General features: G+C 40.4%; 2 protein-coding genes across 2 annotated transcripts; both read left to right on the top strand.

Annotated features, from left to right (window-relative positions):
• The first annotated feature begins 18490 nt into the window (after nt 1-18490).
• LOC115727733 (disease resistance protein L6-like) lies at nt 18491-19012 on the top strand. The gene has a single exon (XM_030658000.1). The coding sequence runs from the start codon at nt 18491-18493 to the stop codon at nt 19010-19012; it is 522 nt and encodes a 173-aa protein (XP_030513860.1).
• A 3935-nt stretch (nt 19013-22947) lies between these two features.
• LOC115733621 (disease resistance protein RPV1-like) lies at nt 22948-27393 on the top strand. Its single transcript, XM_048278117.1, has 4 exons — nt 22948-24042; nt 24582-25715; nt 25853-26001; nt 26364-27393. Exons 1-4 carry the CDS (start codon nt 22948-22950, stop codon nt 27391-27393), a joined length of 3408 nt encoding a protein of 1135 aa, XP_048134074.1.

Here is a 27393-nt window from a genome sequence, read left to right on the forward strand (position 1 = left end):
TATTTGTGGATATTTCCAAAAAAATCCCAAACCGATACACAAATTTATTATTCATTGGTTTCTGTTAAATTAAGATAATATTACGAAAAATCACAAATTGGTACAATCGTAATAAACGGAGGATAAAAAATCCTAAACTAGTGCACCCGTCAATTGTCACATATCATTTAATTCAACAATTTGACGGTAAGATTAAGCGAAAACTAATGGAGAGAATTTATCAAATATGTATAAGTTTGAGGTTTTTGATGATCAAAAAGTTATTTTGAGATAAACTTGTCGTAAAAGTAGTGACTTGAGATTTTTGCTGTTAGTAACCCTTTTTTATATACTCCCATGACACGTGTAGCTCCTGCCACACATGCATCTCCATGTCCTGCCCTCCTTTTGCGATTTAGGACCTCACATGGATAGAAGTTTCGGAGCGGGAAAAGCTCCGTGACTTGCAAAATCTAAGACTTGGAAAGTCAAATTTTCATGGAAAAACTTATTAAAAAAGTCTTAAACTTATTTTAATTGTGCCAATTCAGTCATAAATTTTTTTTTAGCTGATTCAATCCTAAACCTTTTGCAATTGTGCAATTTCAATCAATCTAGGAAATTTTGACTGGTCGATGCCGATGTGGATATCGACCGGCCGACAATCGAATATTTTAATATTATTTGATAATTGTTATTTTCTATTCTTTTTCCTTGCGCCTCCCCTTCCAACCTCCACCTAATCGCTATAGTCCGACAACCGGCTAGAGGCACGATCGGAGAGGTTGTCCCTAACTTGGCCATGGCGGGGGTCGACCTCATCCGATCATGGCAAGGCAGCGATGGCGAGGTCGGGCCCCGGTATGGCCGGGCGAGGCTCGACCTCGCAAGCCCATATATGGGCCGGCGAGGTCAAGCCTCACATGGCCCGGTGAGCCTCAACTTTGCCATCATTGCCTCGCCCAAGAATAGTGCGGTATCGGGCGAGGGTCGGCCATACCTCTGGCCGGTCGCCGGAATATGGCGACCGGCTAGAGGTGGGGAGGGGAGGGGGAAGAAAAAAAGATGGAAAAAGAAAAAGCAATAAAAAATAAAATAAAATAAACTAAAAATCATAAAAAAATTTCAAAAATATTAAAATATTCAATTGCCAGTTGATTGGCATTCACGTTAGCATCGGCCGGCTAAAATTCACTGGATGGATTGAAATGGCATAATTATAAAAAGTTTAGAACTAAATTGGCCAAAAAAAGGTCTAGAATTTAATTGGCACAATTACCATAGGTTTATGACTTTTTTGGTAATTTTCCCACTTTTCGTGACCCTGCATGTCATGCCTTTTGCTTTACGTTATGGACCACCCGGATGGAGCAACATTTATGTGAGATTGAAGGAACGTATAGCCTAGCTCCCTTTGATTTATTGATCTATACAAGGGTGCAGGTAGTGAGTGCCATTTGGGCCCGTGGGCCCGGAACCGGCCCGTTGACCGGGCCCACGGTTCCAACCCGGAACCGGCCCGGAAACGGCCCGGAACCGGCGGTTCCGGGCCGGTTCCGAACCGCAAAAAAAAAAAAAAAGGTGGGGGGGGCCGGGAGAGCCGTTGGGCCTCTGCCCCGGCCCCCACTCCCCCTTCCCCCGCGCCCGCTTTGGGCCGTTGCCAACGTGCAACGGCCAATTTGGCCGTTGCTTTTCATTTTTAAAAAAAAAAAAAAAAAAAAAAATGATTCTTGCCTATAAATACATATGCTTCCCCTTTCATTTTTGTCACAAATTCTCTGAACAATCTCTCGAATTCTCTCTAAAATCCTCTCAAATCGCTCAAATTCTCCCAATTCTCTCAATCCCGATCAATTCTCTCAAAAAATGGCAAGTGGAAGCGTAAATGCTGACAAGGGCAAGATGGCTATGGGAGATTCCGACTATCCCTTTCATGAATACGATCCTCGTGAGTATGCAAGTTGGGAAGACGACGACGATAATATCAACTATGTCCCGATTCCGAACGTCGAGCACATCCCAACACAAGAAAGTCTTCATCCTCCCACTGGTGTCGAAGAAACGTCAACGGCAAATGAGCCGGAACGGAAGGGCCGAGATAATACATCGGACTTGTGGCTACACTTCGACAAGGTACGTGATGAAGTCGAAGGTAAGTATAATGTAAAATGTAAATATTGTTCACAAACTTATAAATTCACGAAAGGAGACGGCTACGGAACATTCCGTCGGCATTTGACGAAAAAACATCCAACGCAAGCGGGGATCGACAATACGCAACAACAAATTTCCGGGTACGCCACTTCTAAGCCTCATCCTTTATTTCGTTTCACCGAAGCACTTTATAAACAAACATTAGGTGAATATGTTGCCCTTGATCATGCTCCGTTTAATACTGGTGAAAATTTTAATATGAAATATTTGATAAATACTGCGTTGGTTCGCATAGCGCCAACTATTCCAAAAAATACTCTTAAACGCGAAGTTTTTCATCTTTATAAAAAAGGAAAAAAATCTTTAGCAAAATTTTTTGCGGAATTCAATGGACGTGTGCATATAGGTAGCGATATTTGGAGTGATCCTTGGCAAATTCATTGTTATATGGGTGTCACGTGTCATTGGATAGATGACAATTGGATGATTCAAAAAGACTTATTGCATTCCGAGTTTTTGATGAAAGCCATTCGGCTCATAATATTTATAGAATAATTAGGCAAGTTTTAGAAGAATATAATTTAATAAATAAAGTATTTTCAATTGGTTTTGATAATGCCGCCGCAAATACCGCTTCTATTCCCGAATTAGAAAATATTTGCAAACCCACTTTTGGCGGACAATTTTTTCACATTAGATGTGCTTGTCATGTTTTAAATTTATGTGTACAAAATGGTTTACGAACTCTTGACACTTCTCTCGCCCCAATAAAAAGTGCAATTAAATTTTTATGGAGTCGTCCCCAATGTATGAAATCATGGGGAAAATTTTGTAAACAAAATGGGAGAAGGCCAAGAAGATTTCCAAAAGATATTCCGACTCGTTGGAATTCTACGCACGAGTTGCTTCGGCAAACTTTTGAATATAAAGATTTATTATGTATGTTTATTTCACAAAATATTCCCGAAATTACTTTACTTCCTCAACATTGGGACGTTTGCAAGAAAATTTTAGATATTTTGAAAATTTTTAATGATGCTACTAAGACTTTATCTGGTATTTATTATCCTACAACGCATTTATTTTTAATAGAGTGTGTTAATATTAGTAGTGTTTTTAGTGAATATGAAAAAGATACCGAATTAGGTCAAACTATTTTAGTAATGCGAGAAAAATGGTTGCATTATTATTTGCAAATTCCTCTTGTCTATTTAGTTGGTATTGTTTTTGATCCACGTATTAAATTAGACGGTTTACAAGATTATTTGAATGTGTATTATCATGATTGTTTACATTTGGATGATTCAATAGATATTTTAAATATATTAGGACATGTTAAAGAATCTATAGTAGCATTATATGGAGAATTTTGTAGTAGATATGGTTTAAGTGATTCCGGATCTTTACAATCTACCGCCTCACGTAGCGAAGGTGGTAGTTCACTTAGTAGAGGGTATAATATGCTTAAGAGTAGGCAAAAAAAACAAAAAGGGACAACAGGTAATATTTCTGAATTAGAAAAATATTTAACCACTCAATTTGAGTTTCGTGATGCGGAACATAGTACGATTTCGAAATCCTGAAGTGGTGGAAGAGTCACCAAATCGAGTATCCAGGTTCTCGCCCTCATCGCTCGTCAAATATTAGCAATCCCTTCTTCAACGGTTGCGGTTGAACAAGCATTTAGTTCTCGGAGGATTAATTTTGGACTCTCGCCGTTCAAGATTAAGCCCGGACTCTGTGGAAGCTCAAGCTTGTGTCGGCGATTGGACGAGGGCGAAATATCGACACCAAGAGTTAGATCGTGAACACGAATTTTTTAGCGATGATGTTGGAGATACCACCGCCACGGGTACCACAACGGGTAGCGACGATTGACGATGAGGTAAGTTGGGGTTCTCAAAGGTAAAAAGAACTACATGGGCTTTGATTCTTCTATACCCAAGAAGATATGTAGGTCGCTTAATGATAATTCATTAAGTTCAAGCCCATTCCCTTTTTTTTTTTTCCCATATTTTATTACAATGTACAATTTAATTGTATTTTATAATTTATAATTTATTATATTTATTTTATTATTTATTATTTTAAAAATTATTATTAAAAATGAATCGGAATGAATCGGCGGTTCCGAACCGGAACCGCCCGGAACCGCCGGTTCCGGTTCGGTTCGAACCGCCGGTTCCGGTTCGGAACCGGAACCGCCATTTTTCACGGCCGGTTCTCGAACCGGAACCGGCGGTTCCACCGAACCGGCCGCGTCTAGGTGCAGGTGTCGGACAAGTTTAAGATGCATGACTTTGAGAAGTATGACAACGCATTTAATCTTGTTCAGCATGTCCAGATGTATTAGGTAAGGATGAAAAAGTATGTCCCCAATGGCCCTTTGATGGTTCAAACTTTCCAAGCTAGTCTGAAGGATATGGTGATGAGTTGGTATACCGATTATAATATTAATCGCATGAAAAGTTGGGAAGGAGCCGCCAATGCATTCGTGAAGCACTTGAAGTTTAACCTGGGTATCGTCATCTTTAGAGAAAACCTTGAGCAAGCGGAGATGAAGAAGGGCGAGACTGTAAATTAATAAGCCACGAGGTGGAGGAATATCGCGGCTCATCTCAGGCCAGATCCACTGGAACGAGAACTCATGAGGTTGTTTGTATTTACTCTTACTCAAGCTATGCAGTCACTATGCTTGGAACCGCCGCTTCAATGTTCAGTTAACTCATTGCGATGGGTAAATAAGTAGAGATTGGCCTGAAAAAAGGATGGTATGGTGATACCAGTTCTATTGGAAAATGGTTCCCAACAAAGAAGGACAAAGAATCAGCTCCACAAGTGAACATGACTTATATTTAGAAAGCCCCAACTCAAGCAACTAAGGTGTAAGTCCATAATCAACAGCCAGCTAACTTCGGTTCGCAAGATCAAAGAGGATATTAGCATAAGAATCGGCAATTTACCCCTCTCCCTGGAACTGTATCCTAGGTGTTGGTTGTTTTGCACAAGAAAGGACTTTTAAACACAGTGCTATTGCGACTAACTATGTGACTTTTCTCAAAGTATGACCCATCGAAGAAATGTGATTATCATCAGAATGAGCCTAGGCATGCAACCGACAATTGTATGGTGTTCAAACACCACATTCAGGATTTACTGGAGGCTAGAGCGCTTTCATTCCAACTAGCCGATCAACTGAATGTATAGAGTAACCCGCTACCGAATCATTCAGGCAATGCTTGAAGAATTGCCGAATCAATTCAAGGGCAATGGGCAGATTCTTAACTTCAACTATGCATTAGCCCGATTAATCCTCAAACGGCCCTACACAATCTTTGCACGAGCTTAGGACCTGTAGTCGTGCTAGAAGACCTAGGCAACTCCATACCAACCCGACATCAGGCCATCGGCCAGACAAAGACTATTTCGCCCTCGACCGATTCTTTGATCGTACCTCATAAATGGATGAAATTATGACAGCCTAAATTCTTACCCAATTGGATTTACGAGCGGAATGGTCGATGTCAGATTCGAATTATCCGAAATTATGTTTTGGGAGATTATTTTTATTTTGGCGCGAAGGATTATTAGCGTAATGGTATATTTTGGGCGTGATAATTTTATTTGGCCGTTGGTGAAATTTTATTTGAGCGTTAAGAGTACGAAAGCAGTCCGATGCGAATTTGGTTCGTAATTAAACTATGAAGAAATTTTTAACCCGCCCTTATGCCACTTGCCCTCCGCGTAACACACCACTCACCACTTTCCTTCTCCTTCTGGATGACAACTCCCCACTTCTCTCTCTCTCTCTCCTCCCTTCTTGGATGAAGCCCCACCGAATGACACACTCTCTCTCTCCTTCACCATTTGATTGCAAGAAAACTCAAGAGCTCTCAATTCTCTCTTTTTTTCTCTCTTGGTGGACCTCTCACCTTAGCTCTCTTCCTCTCGTTTGTGCGTCGGTGTCATAGAGCCGGCAATGTGGGTTATGTACCCATTTTATAACTCAGTTTGAGATGGCCCCATTCTACATGGGTAACTCACTTTTTTCTAAAATGGGCTAAAATGGGTTGTAAAAATGTGAAGCCCAAAAAACAGGTTAAAATATGGGTCACTTCATTGACCCATATTTTAACCCATTTTTCAACTCTGCAAGGCCCGATGACTGATGAGGGGGAAGCTACTTTAACCTGTTTTTTGGGCAAACTTCGTCACTTCAACACAGACACGGTCTGGTGGTAGTTTCATATGCATATGTGCGTATGCGTGTGTAAAGAGATGAATCTCAAAGACAATCGAGAGCCCAAAAACATTCGCACCTTCAAGCCGGCGGGTCCTCCGCCGTAAGACTCTTACCTAAGACTCTTACTATGCGTCATGAGTCGTCGGCTTTGTCTTTGCCATTTCCGATCCCGAAGCTCCCGTAATCACGTGAAGATCTAAAGAGCAAGAGAGCGAGAGGATGGTAGAAAGATTGTTTTTGTGGCATGAAACGAAACTGGGACCGTCCGTTTGAAGGCGAACAGGTTAAAAAACCGACCGTCTGGCTGCTACCGTAGGGCACTTGTGGGGGGAGCTTCGTGGTGTAGAAGAACGGCTCCAAGGTAAGCACCTCGAACTCGATGAGGGGCATGTATGGGTGCGTAATTCGGAACTTCGGTGTCCCGCAATACGTAGAGGACGCTTGTCGGCTCCGTACTTTACCCGCGGGCGAATCGGAAGGCATACAAGTGCTTTGACGAATTCGACGTAAGCTTCAAGTCTAAGCTCGGTGGATCCGGCCTAGGGAATGGGATCCGGTGAGCCCCGAGCTTGTCGGGATCCGGGGAATCGCGAGCTCGCCGGCCTCGAGTGAGCTCGTGCTCACTTGGATCGGCCGAGCTGTAGTCACCGAGACATGGCCGGTTGTCGGGCTGTCGGCCGTCGCCGAAGCCCTACAATCGGACGTAAGAGGAGTTTCGGATGGAGGAGGGAGGAGGAAGGAGCAAAAAAGAAAAAATTAAAGAAAAAGGAAACAAAAGAAAGAAAAGAAAAACGAGAAAAGAAAAAGCAAAAAATAAAATAAAAATATCTTTAAAAAAGTTTAAAAAAATTTACTAAATTTATATTTCATAAAAGTATTTTAACATTATTTTTTTTGTATAAAATTACTAGAATAAGTATTATTTGATTTAGTTAAATATAGAAATTCTAAGAAATACGAGTCGAGTATGGGTCGGGTCGGGTGTGAGTCATTAAATTTATACTATATAAAAATGGGTCAAAACGGGTTAAATAGGTCAATATGAGTCGGATCATATTCGATCCTACCCAAACTCGATCCGACCCACCCGTTTGACACCTCTAATCGGTGACAACGCAGCTTGACGCTGGTGGTCTATGAGCCCTTCTAATTTTGCAATCCAGCCCTTGAAGTCGCTCCATGACGCTCTCTTCCCCATCGCCCTCTCGGTAACCGCGGCGTAAAAAGGGAAGAATCGGCCCGAGCTCGATTGGCATCGAATTCACTTCTATTTTCTTCGAGCTTTAACCTGAGACAAGTAGTCTACTAATACTTGCCGCTACATTAACCTTTGTTTTCGAATTGAGGTAGTTGAGGCGGCATGGTCGCGAAGAATGCTGAAACTAAATTGTTTTTGCGTAGTGGACTAAATAACCTTGCATGTTGGTTTTGTTGGTTCAATCACAGTCGTACGGCTATGGGAAACTCGTATCTAGAGGCTAACTCGCCACGGTTGTTGACCAATCCTGTTGAAATGGAAGTGGTGGTGTGAAAGAGAGAGGGTGGCCGAGAAGCCCTATAGGAGCAATAGAGCACCTTGAGCTTACAAGTTAAGTACAGGACCCGAATTGATCTCTTATAATTTTTAGTAGATGATAATTGTGGTTAGTTGGTGACGAGTTTGGGTCAAGTCGACAAAAAATGGGGAGGAGTCATGCCTGAACATCTGGCCATGGGTAATGGATGCGGTTTGTGGAGGTTATAGTTTATAGACTAAGTTCTGAATGCTATTTTGGTATTGTGATGGGAAGTGCATAGTCGATGTTGATTGACTTCTACTAGCCGTAACTGTGCCCTTTGCATACGTTTTTGTGATGATTTGATTGTTGGGTGCCTTAGTACTTATTGTGTAGATTCGCTCTGATTCTATGAATTAAATGGTTATTTAGTCATTTCGGTTGGTATTTTACTTGCTGAGCTTCGGCTCTCTCCATAGTTTTTACCCTTTTTTTCGATACCCAGATACGGGTGGCTATGGATGAAAATACGATGGCTATTCTTGTTGAAGGTCATGGTAGGGGTGATATTGATGATCGCGGACAGTGTTTAGGAGTAGATATAATCTTTTGAAATCCTCTAAGTGTACTGGTTCGTTTTGTTAAATGTATATTATATGAACTAGCTAACTATATATATAAGATGTCTTTTAGATATGTGATGTTCTATGTCATGTGCGGTGTATTTATTGTCTATCACGTACAGGTTAGTGAACCCTATGAGACCATATCCTTTAGGGCTCCACGCTTGCAGTTTGTTCTCATGCACTTGTATGTGATTGTATGGCCATATTATTTTTGTGTCGTCTTCCGCATGTGTCCTCTGTTTTATACATAATATCATATTAAAGCATAGTGCGATTAGTAAGTAGGTAACGGGACTGGGAGGTTGCCACAGAAAGGCGGGGCAAAGCCAAAGCCAAAGCCACCTGATCTCAAAAGAGAATATCTTTACATAGGCTCAACAAGTTCTGAAAATGACATTTGATCTTCCTTCTTGTTGGTGCTAGGCTAGGGGACATGTCTTTACTAATACTACTAAAGGGCAAGTGGAGAAATGGATCATTTGCCAAAGCTTGAACTGATTTTATTTAAATATACCTAGTCGTTAATGTACATAATTCTTTTAAACAAAACAAATGCGTACACTGGGAGGATTTAAAAGGGGAAAAACTACTCTCGACTACTGATTGGCACCATCAACGTGCTCCAACGCCACCACCATAGCATATCCGCTGCTCGACATTGCTACCATCAAAGGCTAGCTAATCTGAAAAAGGTTACAATCAACGAAAGTGAGCCGAAACTCCGCAAGTAAAATCTCTTGTCGGGACCCGGCCTCTCGATCCTCTAGCTCTAATACCATCTCATGTGAGAGGTTGTCCTTACTCACTCACTTAACGCATTTTGTTCTGATATTATATTATATATAATACAGAGGCGCATGCAGAAGACTAAAATAAAAATAATACAAGTACATGTAAAACAATTAGACAGGCACGACGCCTAAAGTTATAGTTTTACTCATGCGTTTTGTATACCCGATAAAACACACGACTCACAAGCGATAGACTTGGGAAAGATTGAGTTTACATATATATATATATATATATATATATATAAATAGTTCCTTACAAAAGTTGAAAGATTACAAGAAAACTTCAAGGCACGATAACTATACTCGACTAATGGATACCAACTCCAAGCTCCAATGTTCTTCCTATATTCCATAGTATCACATCAGCCTCGTCCTTGCTGTCGATCTGAAAAGGGGTTATATAATGGGTCGCCGCCTTCCTCACTAACGCATCGACATACCCATTTCCAAACACCAAGAATTCGTGCCAAAACTAATGAAGAATGAACAATCTAGTAGTAAGGATAGATAACTGCTTGCCTGGGATCTCGTTCGAAGAAAACGGAGCTTAAATCGACACTGAACGAACCGTGGGTCTCCTCCTCTAACTTTGGTCTAGCTCAATTTCACAACGTTTTGCTAACTTCCTCGATGATCATCCCGTAGATCTGAATTGTGCACGATCTTATGGTCATGTAGGAAAAAATGGAGCTCGATTCGCCTTCCGGACGAGCTTGAACCGGCCTCTTCTTTGTCCTTGCGTGCACAAATCCGAGAGGGACGAGAGAGAGGGAGAGCCATGACTTTGAGGGCTGTTGTCGGGGCTCAAAGGATCGAGAATCCACCATTGACAAGCTAGGCTGTCGCCGGCCAAAGCTCGGGCAAGAGGGAGCTCACAGGTGCCGAAGAAAATGAAGAGGAAGAAGAGAAAGAGAGTCGGTGGAGGAAGGGTGCTGTCCACAAAAAAAAATGGGAGGAGAAAATGACCGAGAAGGGGGGGTGGGGTTGGGGTTGTCTTATACATGTGGGGGATAGAGTGGCTCGATTAAGGGGGATTTCTCGGGGTTTCTGGGACCAAATTTTTCGTCTCCCGATCATACAAGTTCCAAAAAATAAACCGATCACCGGTCAATTTACCAATCACATATCCCTCATGTCCACTAGTTAAATGGCCATCTCAAAACCTTGATCTTCCTACGAACCAACTCGAGCCCAAAAGTGTGTATCAAGCAATAATGCATTTCCGCTCGTCAATTAATTCAAAAAAATTCCGGCTGTTGCATCTCTAGCGCGTCAATAATCAGCAATTGTCATTCATGGAATAATCATGCCACACAATCAAGTTGTGAGTCATAAAAATTGCACACTGAAGGTACTCAAAACAATCCACAATGAAGACCAAATCCCAAAGGTACTCGGGTCAGACCATCAACGTCCAATATCTTAAAGTCGACCACTAAACCACTCAAATCAGAACTCAAAGCATGCTGTTCACGCAAGAAAAACAACTTACAAGCCGCTGAAATTAGTCATATGTTCATACAAAGCCACCGCCGACCTTCTCATGAGAACCCAACCACAATCCAACACCCATTTCACCCAATTAACCTCAATATTCGCTAATCCAACATCAATAGCAATCCCTCAAACAAGATTTTGAGACATGCAAATCGGTCAGGGCCCTTCGCGTCCACAATCTCACTTTCGGGTTTTATGCACCCAATCCACCATTTGTCGCTTTATTGCGACGACCCAACCATCAAATCATTTTATTCAAGTCTCGAGGAAGTCTATCGTACTAAAATTTAACACACGCAACTAAGATAGGCAACATGCTCCCAGAAATCAGAAAACTAATAATTGATGGGTTACAAATTCTACCCGCCTTAGATTCGCGCACGAAAACCACCACGGGGCCACCACCATGCCGCTCGAACTCACCCTCCTCTTCACGAACGAGAGAGATTGGGAGAGATTTGAGTCAGCGCAAGAGCAAGAGGGAGAGAGAGCTCACGGCCAAGAGAGGAGAAGAGTGTTCTTGTGAGTTTCATGCAAAAATGAGAGGAGAGAGCAAAGAGCGAGCTTATATAGTGGTGGGGAAGATTAATACATGGGTGCCACTTGTCATTCATGCACACCCTAGCTTGAACAATTGTCCATCAAGCACTCTTCCAAGTGTAATTCAGCCCACTAGTATAATTTCCACTAGACGTACTAATTTTTCAAATAATCTCACTTTACTGGACCGAAAATAATTATAAGCGTGCCTTGTCCTTTTGTCAATAATCCTATGTGCCATCGACAAAGTCTCAAATTAACCTATGCCGCTCATGGACTTAACCCGATGAAAATTCGAGTTGTTACACTTAAGCATATTCAGATTGATCATTCTGTTTCTCAATATTTTCATCAAACTTGACGTTTATGGATTCTTCAACAACACGAGAGTTTTTATTGTAAACGCAGTATGCTTTGCTCATTTGTTGGGTATCTTAAGAATATTCCTTCATATGACTTCTTATCAAACTTACTAACATGATCATTAGCATTCTTTAGTATAAAAAATTTACAACCAAACGCATGAAAATATGCAAGATCGGGTTTTCTTTCTTTAAAGAGCTCATAGAGGGTTTTCTCAAGAATAGGTCTCAAAGAAACATGGTTTAGAATATAACATGCTGTTGAGCTAGCTTCAGCCCAAAAATGCGAAGCTATTTCTTTCTGTCAAAAGAGTTCTTGTCATTTCTTGCAGAGAACTATCTTTTCTTTCCATCACCCCCATTTTGTTAAGGCGTGTAAGGGGAAGAGAAATTGTGTTGAATTCCAAAATCACCTCAAAAATAAAAAAATAAAAATTGATTTTTAAATTCTCCCTCATGATCGATTTTTATGTAGAAAATAGTGTAACCTTTCTCATTCTAAACCTTTTTGGTGGACTTTGAAAAAGAAGAGAAGGCTTCGTTTTTTTGAGCAAGAAATAAAACCAATGTAAATCTTGAATATTCATCAACAATAATATGGCAGTATCTCTTAACTCTAAGACTTAGAGTTATGTTTGGCCTAAAGATGTCCATATGTAGAAGCTCTAGTACACGTTTAGTGGAAACATGATTATTTGCTTTAAGAGAACTTCTCACCTGTTTTTCAAGAGTGCATGCTAAACAAAGTCTAGATTTTTTTAACTTTGTTTGTGGTAAGCCTCAAACCAATTTCTTGGATGATAGTTTTGCAATATGCTTGACGCTGATATGATCTAGCTTTCTATGCCAAAGTTCAGATTTATCCTTGATAGAGATGGGGCACTTGATGTCTTCGTAATCAGAATCCGGAAGGTAGATGTTTCCATGTCGTCGACCGGTGAAGCTTTGTTTCTTGTCTTCCTAAACATTTTGTATATTGAAATAATATTTGATATCCAGAATCACATAATTGAGATCAAATTGTAGTTCAGTCTTTTGACTAAGGAGACGTCATTGATGGTAAGATTCTCAATTTTCATAGTTCCTTTGCCCATCACTTTTTCCTTGTTGTTTCCTAAAAAAAACACACTTCTACCAATGAATTATGTCGATTGAATAAATCTTTATCGATCAGCAGTCATGTAGCTTGAACAACCACTATCAAGAAACCATTTATTCTTTCTTCTTCTTGGTACCTGCAAGATGGAGACAACTCACCGCTTCTTTGGTATCAATATTTTCTTGGGTCCTTTAGAGTTAGTCGCAGTTGAAACATTTCTATTGATAGGTCTCCAAACTTTCAAACAATTATATCTGAGATGATTTGAAATACCACCGTTTGAGATATACATTCGGCCAGCAGATTTTGTAAATTATTTATGAGAATGATGTTGATATGTAGATTGGTAAGGCTTTTGCAAAATCCTATCACCGGTTTCAGGAAATTTATTTTTAAGATTGCTTTCCTTTTTAAGACTAAGGCCATATTTGTCTTTGTACATGACTTGCTTGGAAATAATATTTTATAAAATTTTCGAACTTTAAAAAAATCTTTTTGAAATATTTTCAATATCAATTTTCAAAGAATCATTTTTTCTCAAAATCAAATCTCGATTTTCTTTATTTGATGAAATTTACTTTGCAGAAATTCGATCTTGTCTTTTTAAGAAATATTTTGTTGCTTTAACACTGAAACTTCCTTTTTCAACTTAGAGACCTTTTTGGGAGCTTCTTCATAGTTTGTACATAGTTCCTTAATATACTCGGAAACTTCATTTGGGATTTCGGAAGAACATACCTCAACATCTAAGTCTTAATCTAAATCTAAATCTGAATTTGAATTTGACTTCGCCATGAGACATATGTAAGCATAGTCTTCATCACTATTTTCAGTGCCTTCTTGTATTTTTCATATTTGACTTTGTCCTTTCTTTAGAAGTGGACATTCGGACTTGATGTGTTCTACCTTCTTGCAATGAAAACAAACAACGTCCTTGCTTTCTTGTTTGTTATTACTTGGCTGTTTTTGATCATTTTGTTTGAATGATTTATTGCCTTTGAAGTTTCTACACTTTCGGGCCATCTTTTTGAACTTCTTTACCATCAATGCAAGCTCTTTATCATCTTCTTCTTCATCTTCAGAATCTAGCAACTTGTAATAAATGTTAGATTTTAAAGCAATTGGCTTCTTATCTTTTGTGTCCTTTGTTTTGTTGACATGTTTCATTTCATACGATTGTAAGATTCCAACAAGCTCATCAATGGATAAGGAGTTGATTGTTTGATATTCTTGAAAGGATGGCTTGATATAGTTTCAGTAGTTTGTTAATCCTTGAAGGATTTTTCGGACCTATAGGGATTCGGCGCCAGGAGCACCTTGTCGAGCAAGACACCGACTAATATTTGAAACCCGTCAATCATTTCAACGATTGATTCATTTGGCTTCATCCTCAAAGCTTCGTAGTCACTCGGCAGAATGCTAAGATTAGTTTCTTTCACTCTATCAGTTCCTTGATATGTGACATGGAGTTTGTCCCATATAGTTTTTGATGATTCTTCCTCTGCAACACGATTGTACATAGGAGTAGATAAAGCATAAATTACTTAATAAACAGCTTTAGAGTCAAGTCTATGTTCTCTTTTTCAATATCCGAAAGAGTTGCAGCATTAGTATTATTGTTTCCCTCATTTCCTATGAAGGGAGTTGCTTTAGTGGTAGGAACTACTCCGTTAATACAATATCCCACATTAGATTATCCGATGCCTTGAAGAACCATTTCGTTTTGTTGCATCAAACATTATAGTCCTTTCCATCAAAGTGAGAAGGTTTGTTGTTGAACCGAGTATCACATGATCCTAAAAATTATTGCTAGACATGACAGATCGTTAACTCTGAAGTAAAACACTTCAGAATAATGTGCAACCTACTCTGATACCACTTGTTGTTTCTAATAATATCACCTAGATGGGGTGAATAAGTGATTTTGAACAAATTAAAACTTAATGCGGAATTAAGCAAGTTAAAACAGAATTTGAATAAACTTTAGTATATGATTCATAACGAGAAAGTGCAATAGTCTAAACATAGTAGAATAAGTTTAGAATTTGAGAGAATTGCACACAAAATTTATAATAGCTGGTCTTAGATTAAACCTATGTCTACTCTCCCATGCTGAGAGCCAACAGGTTGGATTTTACTAGATGAATTGTTGAAAGGCTACAAGTGATATCATACTTTCACACTCTTATAGACCTCTCAAAGACAAAGTATTTCGTTCTTAAGAACAAGTGTATCAATTTGTATAACTCAAGCACTTTGGAATTGTAAGTTCTGATCGCACACCGTATCTATCACCATGGATCCCCTTTTATACTCTTTTGACTTTGAACTAGCCGTTGCAAAGGTCCTCTCAAGGATCGCTCTTCAATCACCGATTAGATGTCATCAATCATCATTAGAAGATACCGTATCTAGAGAGATTTACGGTTGGTGTAGAATCTAAACCATTCGGATTCAGTCATCCATACAACTAAATATTTAGTTTTCATAAGCATAGTTGTTCAAATATGAAAGTTTTCTTATCCCATGGAAGGTAATTTCCAATTAAGGGTATTCTACCACTCTGTTTATATAATAATCGTGTCAATCAAAGATTAAAAACTTTCATAAATAACGCAGCCAAAACGGAAACCCGTTAATGCGGGTCTTCAGAATTTGAAAAGAATATATTACAAAATCTGAACATAATTCAAAAGCAGTCTTCTCAAGTAAAAGAGTCTCTTGAATCTGAACAGACTAGAACAGTGAACATGAGCTTTGATAAAGTTCTTGTTGATGTTTCACATAAGTCTTCTCCAAAGATAAAAGTTGAATCTTCAGAAGTAATATCCAACTCCATCTGAATAATATGATTCAATTTATTCAGAAACAAATACGTGATGACTTCGTCTTAAGTCCGAACACCAGGTTTGGAATGGTATAAGCTTTTTCATCCACATGTTGTACTTGCAATAAAGAATTTTAGAGAAAGTTTTGTCAACAGATTCAAGTCGCTGCAAAACGTCACAAGGCTATCGATGGGTATAAACCTCTTATATATGGTAGAAATAACTGCTAGAAATAACTACACAAGAATGTGGTCGAGCAGTTCATGAAGAGTAGCAAACGTGGAAGCAATCGATGAATTGTCGATGGCTGACTACCTTGGCATTGTCGATCCCACACATCACTAACCTCTCTCCAGAGCTAGGTGCCCTTTCTCACTTGAAGTTTCTTTACCTCTTACAGTGCGAAAGTTTCCAATGCAGTCCACAGATCTCCTTGAGTGTCTCGAAGCTTCATATCATGAATTGTCGTTCACTGACCACACTTGATATTTCAGATTTGAAGAACCTACTCGAGCTTTATATTCTAGGTACACCGGTGGAGGATCTTTCCGCGAGTGAACTGCTAGACAATCTGCTACAGTGGAAGATAGAAAAAAAAAATGAAAATTCATATGTTCAGAATATTGTGGTGAAGAATTTGCTTAAAATGGTGTTTGACCGGCACAGCTGCCCAGATCATTCGGTGCTGGAACTCTAGATTCGCCTCCATCAGGCTACGAAGTTCAGTGAAATGATCTGCAAATTCGAAGGGGTAGTAGAATGAGGATCTCATGTTCTGCATTTTTGAATCCTTAGAAGTCAGGGTTGGCTCGATCTGGATGGTTCCCAGTTCGACCGATTTGTCTTGTCCATCCCTATTACGATCCATAAAAGGGATAAGGGCAGACTATTGGACAAGTACGACTGGATGCTGCGCCATTGTCGCCCAGTGTTGCAGTTTCACAAACTTTAGAAAGATGGGATTCACACGTAAAGCTGACTCAGTTCGACTAATTGCAAGCCTGTATTTATAAGTTTGCTTTTTTTGGGTACATGCAAGAAAGGGCCAGACATGTTGTGAAATTGCAGTTTGTAGTGGAAGGGACATAACAGCTTAATGTTGAATTTTGATGTACTATTAGGATGTTTTGTGGTTGTTATGTCGTCATTTACTGCTTATATACCATGCGAAATTTCAAGTGTATGAACGTTCACTATGTATTGAGCTGACATAGGTAGTTATGTTTTGGTTGTGACAGCTAACAAAAATCATGTTGGCCTTTTTATTCAAGTGGCGAGGGTGTCGGCAGGACTATTTTTTTGAAGAAATAAAGGCTGGTATGTTTTGGCTGCTAGAAAGAAATAGTACGTAGCTGACCACAAGAAGGCAAAGATTATTCTAACTACGACTAATGCAAATAATTAGGGAATTTGTTTACTGCAAGTTGAGTGCCGCGGTCCACAAGAAGGCAAAGATTATTCTAAACATGTGATTAATACAGCTCTCAATCATTCAATCTTTCTTAAACAAAGAGAGAATTTCCCAACTCCCGTTAACTTCTTTGTTAGAATATAGAGGTAGAACTGCCACTAGTTATATTTGCCTGAATGAATTGCCAAGATTTCGTACTAAAAATTCTTGTATGCCCCCCCGAACATGAGCCCCCTTTATCTTGGCCATTGGATAATACAGACATCCCATGATTTAACGGCTGAGGTGGAGTGGGCTCATATGCAACGGATGCATACAAGATTTACTCATTCTTAAACTAGCAAAATCCGAGGATAATGCCTAGAAGGCAACGACCAAGCACTTTCCAAAGTCTAGGTCAATCCACGAGCTTGTTATTCTAATAACTTCAATAATGTAAACGCGTAAGCCTATGCTTCTCAATAATGAAATGGTGACTCTGAGAGCCAATAGGAAGGACTGGTTGCTAAGGCCGCTAGAGAGCGTAAGTCGGGACCACGAGAAGGCAACGACTGGGGAATTGTTTTTTGTCAATTGAAATTATTTTCTGATAGTGTTGGCATCTTCAAATGCGTGCACGAGAGGCCAAAACTATCATTATAAAACTAGAGAGCATGGGCTATTGGCTCTGCCTTCCAGGCCAGGCGCAGTTCCCGAAGAGCTTGCGTCCTCCAGATTGATGGCCCTGAGAAACTTTGTCTTGAGATCCATAAGATAAATTATAAAAAGATCGTGCTTGTTTTAATTTGCGGTAATATTTATTCTTGTTCATCAACTTGGCAAAATGTAATCTCTACGATTCTAATTTGTTCATTATGAACTTCGAACTTTTAATAAATATTAAATTTAGTTCACAAACTATATGAAAATATATAATATTATCCTTTCATAATTTCAAGTTTTGTTGATTTGGTTTTTAATTTGATAAGTTTGAACATCGAACAAAAAAAGAAAAAATAAATTACACGTGAATTATCCATGTAATGGATAATTATTTTTTTTCAAATAGAACAAATGAGACATAGCAAGATGATTATATCCTGGTTTGAGCAAAGCTACCCGATTGGAAGACAAATCAGCAAATTCCTTCAATTAATGAAAAGATAAATTGAACGTTTTTATATACACCAAAAGTTTAGAAATGACATTACACATAAAGCTAAATCAAGGCATCACATTGAACAAATTAAAACTCCAACGACGTTGAACCAAAATTCAATAACTATTTGCGTCATTTTCCCCTTTACTTTCTATTCACATTTTTTCTTCTCTCTCTTTTTCATAGTTAGTGGCCCTATCCTCATCCCCCACGGCCCTGGCACTTCCGTTTCCCTTGCTATTATTATTATTATTTTTTTGCCGCACTAATTGCCCTCCTTATGTAACTCCTGTGGTGCTTCATTTTCTCTGCAACTGGTCTGCGCTATGGAAGCCCCTGCATCCATCAGTGGCATTGGAGAAGCTGGTTCTTCTGGGAACCAGAAACCAATGCAAATGCCTGAAACAGTGGAAGGGTGTGACCATGAAGTGTTCTTGAGCTTTAGAGGACCGGATACGCGCACGGGCATCACCGATCATCTTTACTGCCGTCTCAAAGAAGCAGGAGTCCGCACATACTGTGACAACGAAGAGCTTCGCATCGGTGAAGAGATCGGCCCAGACCTTCTTGGAGCGATTGAGCAATCGAAGATCTCCATACCCATCTTCTCTAAAGGATATGCTTCTAGCAAATGGTGCCTTAATGAGCTAGCTCATATGGTGGACTGTAGGAGGAATGGACAAATAATTATTCCCCTTTTCTACTATGTCGAACCATCCAAGGTTCGATATCAAACCGGAGGTTATGGTGAGGCCTTGCTCGTGCACAAAGACAAGAAGCGTGTGGACAATGCGACCATCCGGAAGTGGAGAGCTGCTCTCAAAGAGGTTGGAGGGTTAAAGGGGTAGGACATAGTAAACGGAGACAGGTACCGATTCTTCCATCCTTAAATTGCATGCCAAAATGGAAGCTCTCTTGCTTGCAGTTTCTTTTCAATTGCTGTGTGGACTACGAATCTTATGATATCATTCTCTCTTATCAATCCATAGAAATTGCACAAATGGGATTGTGTCATGTTGGCGCGAATGCAAGAGACCATGACACATTGGATGCTTTGTTGCCTTTATGGTACACAAGAATTTTAAGTACAAATACTTTTCTGTTGTACTTCCCAGTAGAAAGCCAGTATACGCGCGAGGTTTGAAAAAATTATGTTTTGTTTTACCTGGAAAAATTGAAGCTCCGTTGGTTCCCTTTGTTCGAATAATGTTTCGACATTTTAATTTAACTTTTCCGCGTTCATCCACAAAAATATTTATGACCTACGATTTGAAAACATTTATGCATATCTACATAATCAGCGGTGCATATAAACATTCGTCATATTGTCTGCCGGAAATTAATGGAGAAACTTAGTGGATCTCTCGCTTATTGTCCAGAACACTTGAGATGTATATCATTTTCTAATGGTAAAGCTATTTTGTGAAAGAGAAGCTTGTGTATATAAAGGAATGTAATCAAGTCTGATTTTTTTATATTATTTTCTGTTATTTTGTTACCTTTCTTGTTGCATATATTTTGGGATTCTTTGCTTAAACTAAGCAATCAATCTTCTGTACATTTCCCTATAAAATCATGTAAAGTGTAAACAATTATTCATTATCAATATAGAGAATTTTCAATATCTCTTTCATGGTATCATAGCACACCTAATTTGCTCTCACGGAGTTTCCTTCTCGATCCCGGTTTTCTCTTCTGTTGCTCGTCAATGGCCGCCTCTGTAGGATCTTCGACTACAACCGATGGTGTTTCTGCTGCTCCTGCCGGTTTAATCTCTTTTTCGGCCGCCGCTCAATTGCCGTTGAAACTCACGGACACCAACTTCCCTTCTTGGAAGGCCCGGTTCAATGCCCCGCTCATTGGATACGATTTAAAGGGCTACATTGATGGCACACTCTCGTGTCCTCCAACAATGCTTAGTGACGGCACTGCATTTGCTGTCATTCCCGCATATACCAGCTGGATTCGACAAGACCAGCTGCTTCTTCATGCGGTCTTTGCCTCCGTCTCTGAAAATATTGTTCCTCTTATTGCGTCGAGCCAAACCTCGCGAGAAGCATGGGTGAAACTCACCAACTTATACGCGTATAACTCGCGTTCATGGGTTATGCACTTGAAGGATCAATTGTCCTCGGTTCGCCGTCACTCAAGATCTGTCTCCGAATTTTTGCAACACATCGGGTCCATTGCGGATGAATTGGCACTCATCGATACTCCCTTAAGTAATGATGATCTTGTCATTCATGTTCTCCGCGGACTTGGATCGGAGTTCAAGGAGATATCCGCTGCGATACGTGCTCGGGAAAATCCCATTAGCTTTGAAGAACTTCATGATAAGCTAATCGCGTACGAAATCTTTCTTCAACAAGAAGAATCCGCCCGAGATACAACTCCTGTTTCTGCTTACTACACAAGCCGTAATAATCGTGTGAAGGACAGTTCACGTTTCTCTAATCAATACAACCGGTCTGCTGGCACCTACCGCAACAATGGACGCAACAAAAATAGCCGCTTTCACAATAGAAATGAAGGCCGCAATGATAGCAGAATCGGTTGGAATGATGGCGAGTATGAAGGCCGAAACAATAACCGTGATGGTTCTTCATATGGTTCACGCATTGTATGTCAATTGTGTGATCAACCCGGGCACTTAGCAAAGATGTGCTATCGGTTTCAAGATACCCGTCGTGAACCCGAGATGAATATAGCTGAAGCTAGTCGCGATTCGGGATGGATTGTTGACTCCGGAGTGTCTCATCATGTTACAAACGATCTCGCCAACTTGTCGCTGCACAATGATTATGAAGGACCCGACGAAATCGTCATTGGTAATGGTGCAGGTTTGAAAATATCCCACACTGGTTCTACCACTTTACATTATCCTCAATCTAAATTCCGCCTAACCAATGTTTTGTGTGCTCCAAATATAACCAAAAATTTACTTTCGGTATCGCAACTTTGTCATTCTAATCAAGTTTCCCATGAATTTTTTGCCTCTTATTTTATTGTGAAGGAACTTCGCACGGGGGCGACAATACTCCGAGGAGAGCTTAGCGATGGAATGTATCGATTACCCTCTTCGTTACAATATCCAATGGCCTTGGTTGGAGAACGAGCTCGGACGGTAGTTTGGCACAATCGATTAGGACATCCCTCTTCCAAAATTCTGCACCATATTATTAAGAGTTTTATGCTTCCTTCATCTAATGAGTTTAGTTCAGATAATAAGTTGTCCCGCGACGCTTGTCGGTGTAGCAAGAGTCACAAGTTGCCTTTTTATTTTTCGACACTTGTTAGTCGTCATCCGCTTGATTTAATTTATTCTGATGTTTGGGCTCCAGCTTCCACTTTATCAATTGATGGCTTTCGGTATTATGTTATCTTCATTGACCACTTTACTCGATACATTTGGTTATATCCATTACGTCAAAAATCTGATGTTACATCCGTTTTTGAACAATTCAAACCAATTGTGGAAAAACAGTTTCAACAATCTATTCGAACCTTTTACTCTGATGGCGGAGGAGAATACATTAAACTCAAAAGTTTTTTTATAAAACATGGTATATCTCACCTTACCACTCCTCCTCACACACCGTAACACAATGGCATTGCAGAACGTCGTCATCGGCATATTGTTGAAACCGGTCTCTCACTCCTCCATAAAGCCGCTCTTCCATCTAAATTTTGGAGTTATGCTTTTCAAACCGCATGTTATCTCATTAATCGTTTTCCAACCAGCACCCTAGATCTTCACTCTCCCTATCATGCTCTTTTTGGTACTAAACCGAATTATCTCAAACTTCGTACTTTTGGATGTCTATGCTACCCTTGGTTACGTCCGTACACCAAAACCAAATTGGATTTCCGATCTCGTCCATGTATTTTCCTCGGTTACTGCTTGACGCAAAGTGCTTACAAATGTTTTGACCCGTTTAGCAAACGTCTCTTTCTCTCTCGTCATGTTGTGTTCGAAGAACATATTTTCCCTTATGTCACCCTCAGTCGACCTGTTTCACATCATCCAACTCCACCATTAGCATCCTGTCCGGTTCCACCTCTTCCGTCTGTGCCGCTGCCTGATCCTGCTCCGCCTCTGCCAAGCCCGCGGGTAACATCGCAACTCACTCCTCGGCCTGTATTGTCTTCCTCGAATACAAATGCACTTCCCAATACCGCACCAGCACCAAATGAGCCACACCACACTCTTGACATTGCTATCCAAATTGACACCACACATGCTCCTTCCGATTCTCTCTATGGTAATGTCCCAAACCAAAGTCCTACTCACGAATTCCTACCCGAGCGCACCACCACCTTACCCGTCAATCCTACTACCCAACTCGAGCCAAACCCTCCCATCCGTACCCACCCTATGATTACCCGTTCAAGAAACAATATTTACAAACCCAAACAAATCCATACCCTCACCACTAAACATCCGTTACCTCAACCCATTGAACCAAGTGGGATTACTCAAGCCTCAATCGATCCCAAATGGCGGGCTGCTATGTCGGACGAAATCAATGCCTTACTTCGCAATGGCACTTGGGAACTTGTTCCCCATAATCCTTCATTTAACATTGTTGGCTGCAGATGGGTGTATCGAATCAAGCGACGATCCGATGGTAGTATAGAACGGTACAAGGCTCGTTTGGTGGCCAAAGGCTTTCATCAAATGCCTAGTGTGGACTTCAAAGAAACCTTGAGTCCTGTTATCAAACCTACCACCATTCGAACGGTTCTATCCTTGGCTCTTATGCGTGGTTGGGATTTACGACGGATGGATGTAAATAATGCCTTTCTACAAGGCACTCTTGAAGAAGAAGTCTATATGATGCAACCTCCTGGCTACGGGGATCCTACCAAACCCAATCATGTCTGTAAATTACGCAAAGCAATTTATGGGCTCGGACAGGCTCCCCGCGCATGGTACAATGAGTTAAGTGCCTTTCTCCTTGATCATTCTTTCGTCAACTCCAAAGTGGATAGTTCTCTTTTTATCTACTCCAAAAATGGGAAATACATGTATTTTCTAGTCTATGTTGATGATCTCATCATCACTGGAAGTGATTCCAAAGTTGTGAACCAATTCATTGCCTTGCTCTCCCACCGATTTTCTGGGAAAGATCTTGGGTCTCTACACTACTTCTTGGGAGTTGAAGTAGTACCTACTCGACATGGTATACTTTTATCCCAACACAAGTATATTTGGGACCTTCTTGAGCGCCATAAAATGACTGCTGCTAAAGAGGTTAGCACACCCATGGCAACGGGTACTTCTTTGACTATTCATGGTGGCATCGAACTCACAAATCCAACGGATTTTCGAAGTTTAATTGGTGGCTTACAATACCTTCTTATTACCCGACCAGACATTGCTTACACGGTCAATAAGTTATCACAGTTCATGCATAAACCCAACGATACCCATTGGACGGCAGCCAAGAGACTACTGCGCTATCTCAAGAGTACTATCTTTCACGGCTTACACTTGCGTCGTGATACCACTCCGACACTTCATGCTTACTCCGATGCCGATTGGGCTGGTAATTCGGATGACCGTACTTCCACTTCTGGATTTATTATCTACATTGGTGCTAATCCCATTTCATGGAGTTCTCGGAAACAAAAATCTATTGCACGCTCCTCTACCGAGGCCGAATATAGGGCCATCGCCACAACCTCGGCTGAAATTCTTTGGGTCCAAAATCTCCTTCAAGAGCTGGCAATTCATTCAACACAACCCCCTATCATCCATTGTGACAATATTGGTGCAACATATGTCTGTGCTAATCCGGTCTTCCATTCTCGCATGAAACATATTGCTATTGACTACCATTTTGTTCGAGAGCTTGTCCAGACACACCGTCTTCAAGTCTCCCATATCTCGACATACGATCAACTCGCCGACATTCTCACAAAGCCATTATCAAGACAACGAGCTCATCAACTTCGACACAAGATTGGTGTTTCTGATGGCAATTCCATCTTGCGGGGGCGTATAAAGGAATGTAATCAAGTCTGATTTTTTGATATTATTTTCTGTTATTTTGTTACCTTTCTTGTTGCATATATTTTGGGATTCTTTGCTTAAACTAAGCAATCAATCTTCTGTACATTTCCCTATAAAATCATGAAAAGTGTAAACAATTATTCATTATCAATATAGAGAATTTTCAATATCTCTTTCAGTGTACACATCCGAAATACACGGGGAAAAAAAAATCTATTGTACTTGATGGTTGAGTAGCTGTTCTAAATCTGCACATGGTTTGAGCATCTGCCTAGCATGTCCATGAATTTATTCTTCCTGATTAACGCAATGCATAAGTTGCACTTGCAGTTGCTCTTCTTGTTGCCTCCTTCGGCTTCCACAGCGCAAGTGTAATCAATTCCTGATGTCGTGCATTTCAGCTTGCCGGTTCTAACTTTCTTTTCGTCTTGGCCTTTCTCATCGTTTCCATCGTCAGGCACGAAGGACAACTGGTTAAACATGTCGTTACCAAGGTTTTAAGTGAGCTGAAAGAGGCTTATTTGGTGGTTACTGACTCCTTGGTTGGAGTTGACCACAGCGTGAAGGAAATTCTGGAAATGATAGGCACCAACATGGATGATGTAAAAATCGTGAGAATTCACGGCATGGGTGGCATTGGAAAAACGACTCTTGCCAAAGTAGTCTACAACAAGCTTTCCCGGAACTTTGCTCGTTGCTGTTACCTTGATGATGTTAGAGAGAATTCAAACTCAAAAGGAATTGTATATTTGCAGAACCGTCTAATTTCAAACCTTTCAAGACAGGCACATCCACCTGTTGATTGTGTCGACGAGGGAATAAGGATGATAGAAGAGAGATTTTCCAGTTTGGAAGCTCTTATTCTTCTTGATGATGTTGACGAAAACAGTCAATTAATTGCACTCTTGGGGAGGCGCTGTTGCTTCGGTCCAGGAACCTTGATACTTATAACCACAAGAAATGAAATTGTTCTTCATAAATTTGATGTTAAATTGATTTATCCAGTTGGTGAGATGGATTCGAAGAGATCGCTCCAGCCATTCAGCAAGCATGCTTTCGGAAGAGATCACCCTCCACTAGAAAAATTAGAGCAGTCTAGAGAAATTGTGAAGATAGCCCAAGGTCTTCCATTGGTTCTTGAGGTGATGGGTTCATCATTATGTGCACAAAAAGAAATTATCTGGAAGGAGTACCAGGAGAAGTGGAAAAAGGGTCGTATTGAAGCAATTCAAAGTAAATTGATGATAAGCTACGAAGCATTAGATCCTTGCCAACAACAAATATTTCTTGATATAGCTTGTCTTTTCATCGGATATGATAAGAATATGGTTATGTACATGTGGGGAGATGGTGAATTATGCCCAACACACAGTCTTGAAGTTCTTCAATTGATGTCACTAATTAAGATTGAAAAAGACAATAAGTTTTGGATGCATGATCATCTCAAATATCTTGGTAGGAAAATTGCTTCTCAAGAAAGTGGAGGTCGATCAGCCCGGAACAAGGAGGCACTGGACGTACTACAAGGAAAGAAGGTAAGACTTGGGTGCCTGATTACTCTATGTAATTGTGGTCTGTCCTTGTGAAATTCCAACTTTGCCCCTATATTTGTCTCTTAATTATCGAACTGTATCCTTCCTTTTTCATAAATTTGTCTTGTTTCAATATTCAGAGAAATGAAAAGCTTGAAGCCCTCTCTCTGGAGTTTGAGGAAGTTTTGGAGTACCATTTCCCTCTTGAAGGATTTGCGGATCTACGAAATCTAAAGCTCCTTGAAGTGGACAGCTCATCCCCCCGTCACGAGTCGGTTGAGCGTCTCATGTCAGAAGCTATCCTACTCTGGCATAACAAATCTTTGATTTTTTCACGGATGAACATATTAAAAAAGAAGAAAGAATTCCTTCCAAATTTGAGATGGCTCATGTGGCATAATTTTCCTCGGCGGGCACCGGTATTGACTTATTTTTCAATGAGCAATTTAGTCATCCTTGATTTTTCACGGAGTAAAATTACACATGATTGGGACGGATGGAGACATGTCAAGGTACCTTTTGTTTTAGAACAATCTTCTTACTATTTTCATTCTCTCCCCATAAAATTTATGTACAAGTTACCATATTGGTGTTGCAGACAGCAAGCAAATTGAAAGTTCTTAAACTTACGCGATGCGATCGCTTGATCAGGACTCCCGATCTGTCTGAATTACTCACATTGGAGAGATTGATTCTTGACTACTGTGATGAATTGGCTGAAATTGACTCGTCAATCGGTGAATTGAAGAACTTGGTTTTCTTGAGCTTAATGGGTTGCAGGGAACTCCGGCATCTGCCTGAAGAGCTGGGTGGCTTGCCAAGTCTAACAGTACTTCTCCTTGATGGAACTTGTGTCGGAGAAATATCGGGTTCAGTCAACCTTCCAACTTCTTTGTCAAAGCTTTCTTTGGCAAACACAGCTATAACGCACTTGCCTCACGCCATTGGAGAAATGGCAAGTCTCGAGCTCTTGTCGTTGTATGGAAGTCTGTTCATAAACAGACTTCCATACTTCATTGGACAACTACAGTCGTTGACTAAGCTCGATCTGTCCTTTTCAACTATCACAGAGTTGCCCGATTCTATGGAAAGGCTGGAGAACCTGCAAGTGCTGAGAATATGGCAATGCTATAGTTCAGAGGGTATATCTGCCATGCCTAAACTTCCAGTGAGCTTGACTTCTCTGGCAATCTGGTCAGAATCCCTGGTAGCTCTTCCCGATCTTTCGAACCTGATCAACTTGAAACAACTGGTGTTGTTAATGGGAGGGCCATCTGAGTCGGAGCAAGTTCCCATGCCTTGGTGGCTTGGGAGGTTATACAAATTGCAAGTCTTGGCATTGAAGATCCCACACATGACTAACCTATCTCCTGATCTAAGTGCCCTTTCTCACTTGAAGTTTCTTTACCTCGAAGATTGCGAAAGTCTCCAATGCATTCCGCAGATCTCCTCGACTGTCTCAGAGCTTCATATCTTGGATTGCCAGTCACTGACCACACTTGATATTTCGAATTTGAAGAACCTATCAGAGCTTTATATTGTAGGTACACCGGTGGAGGATCTTTCCGGGCGTGAACTGCTGGACAATCTGCTAGAGTGCAAGATAGAAAAAATTGGACATTCAGGCGCATCTGCACATTCATGCAATAATTTGTTTCAAATGGTATTTGATGGGCTCTAA

Source organism: Rhodamnia argentea, chromosome 4 (genome assembly GCF_020921035.1).
Source record: "Rhodamnia argentea isolate NSW1041297 chromosome 4, ASM2092103v1, whole genome shotgun sequence".
Classification (NCBI taxonomy): domain Eukaryota; kingdom Viridiplantae; phylum Streptophyta; class Magnoliopsida; order Myrtales; family Myrtaceae; genus Rhodamnia; species Rhodamnia argentea.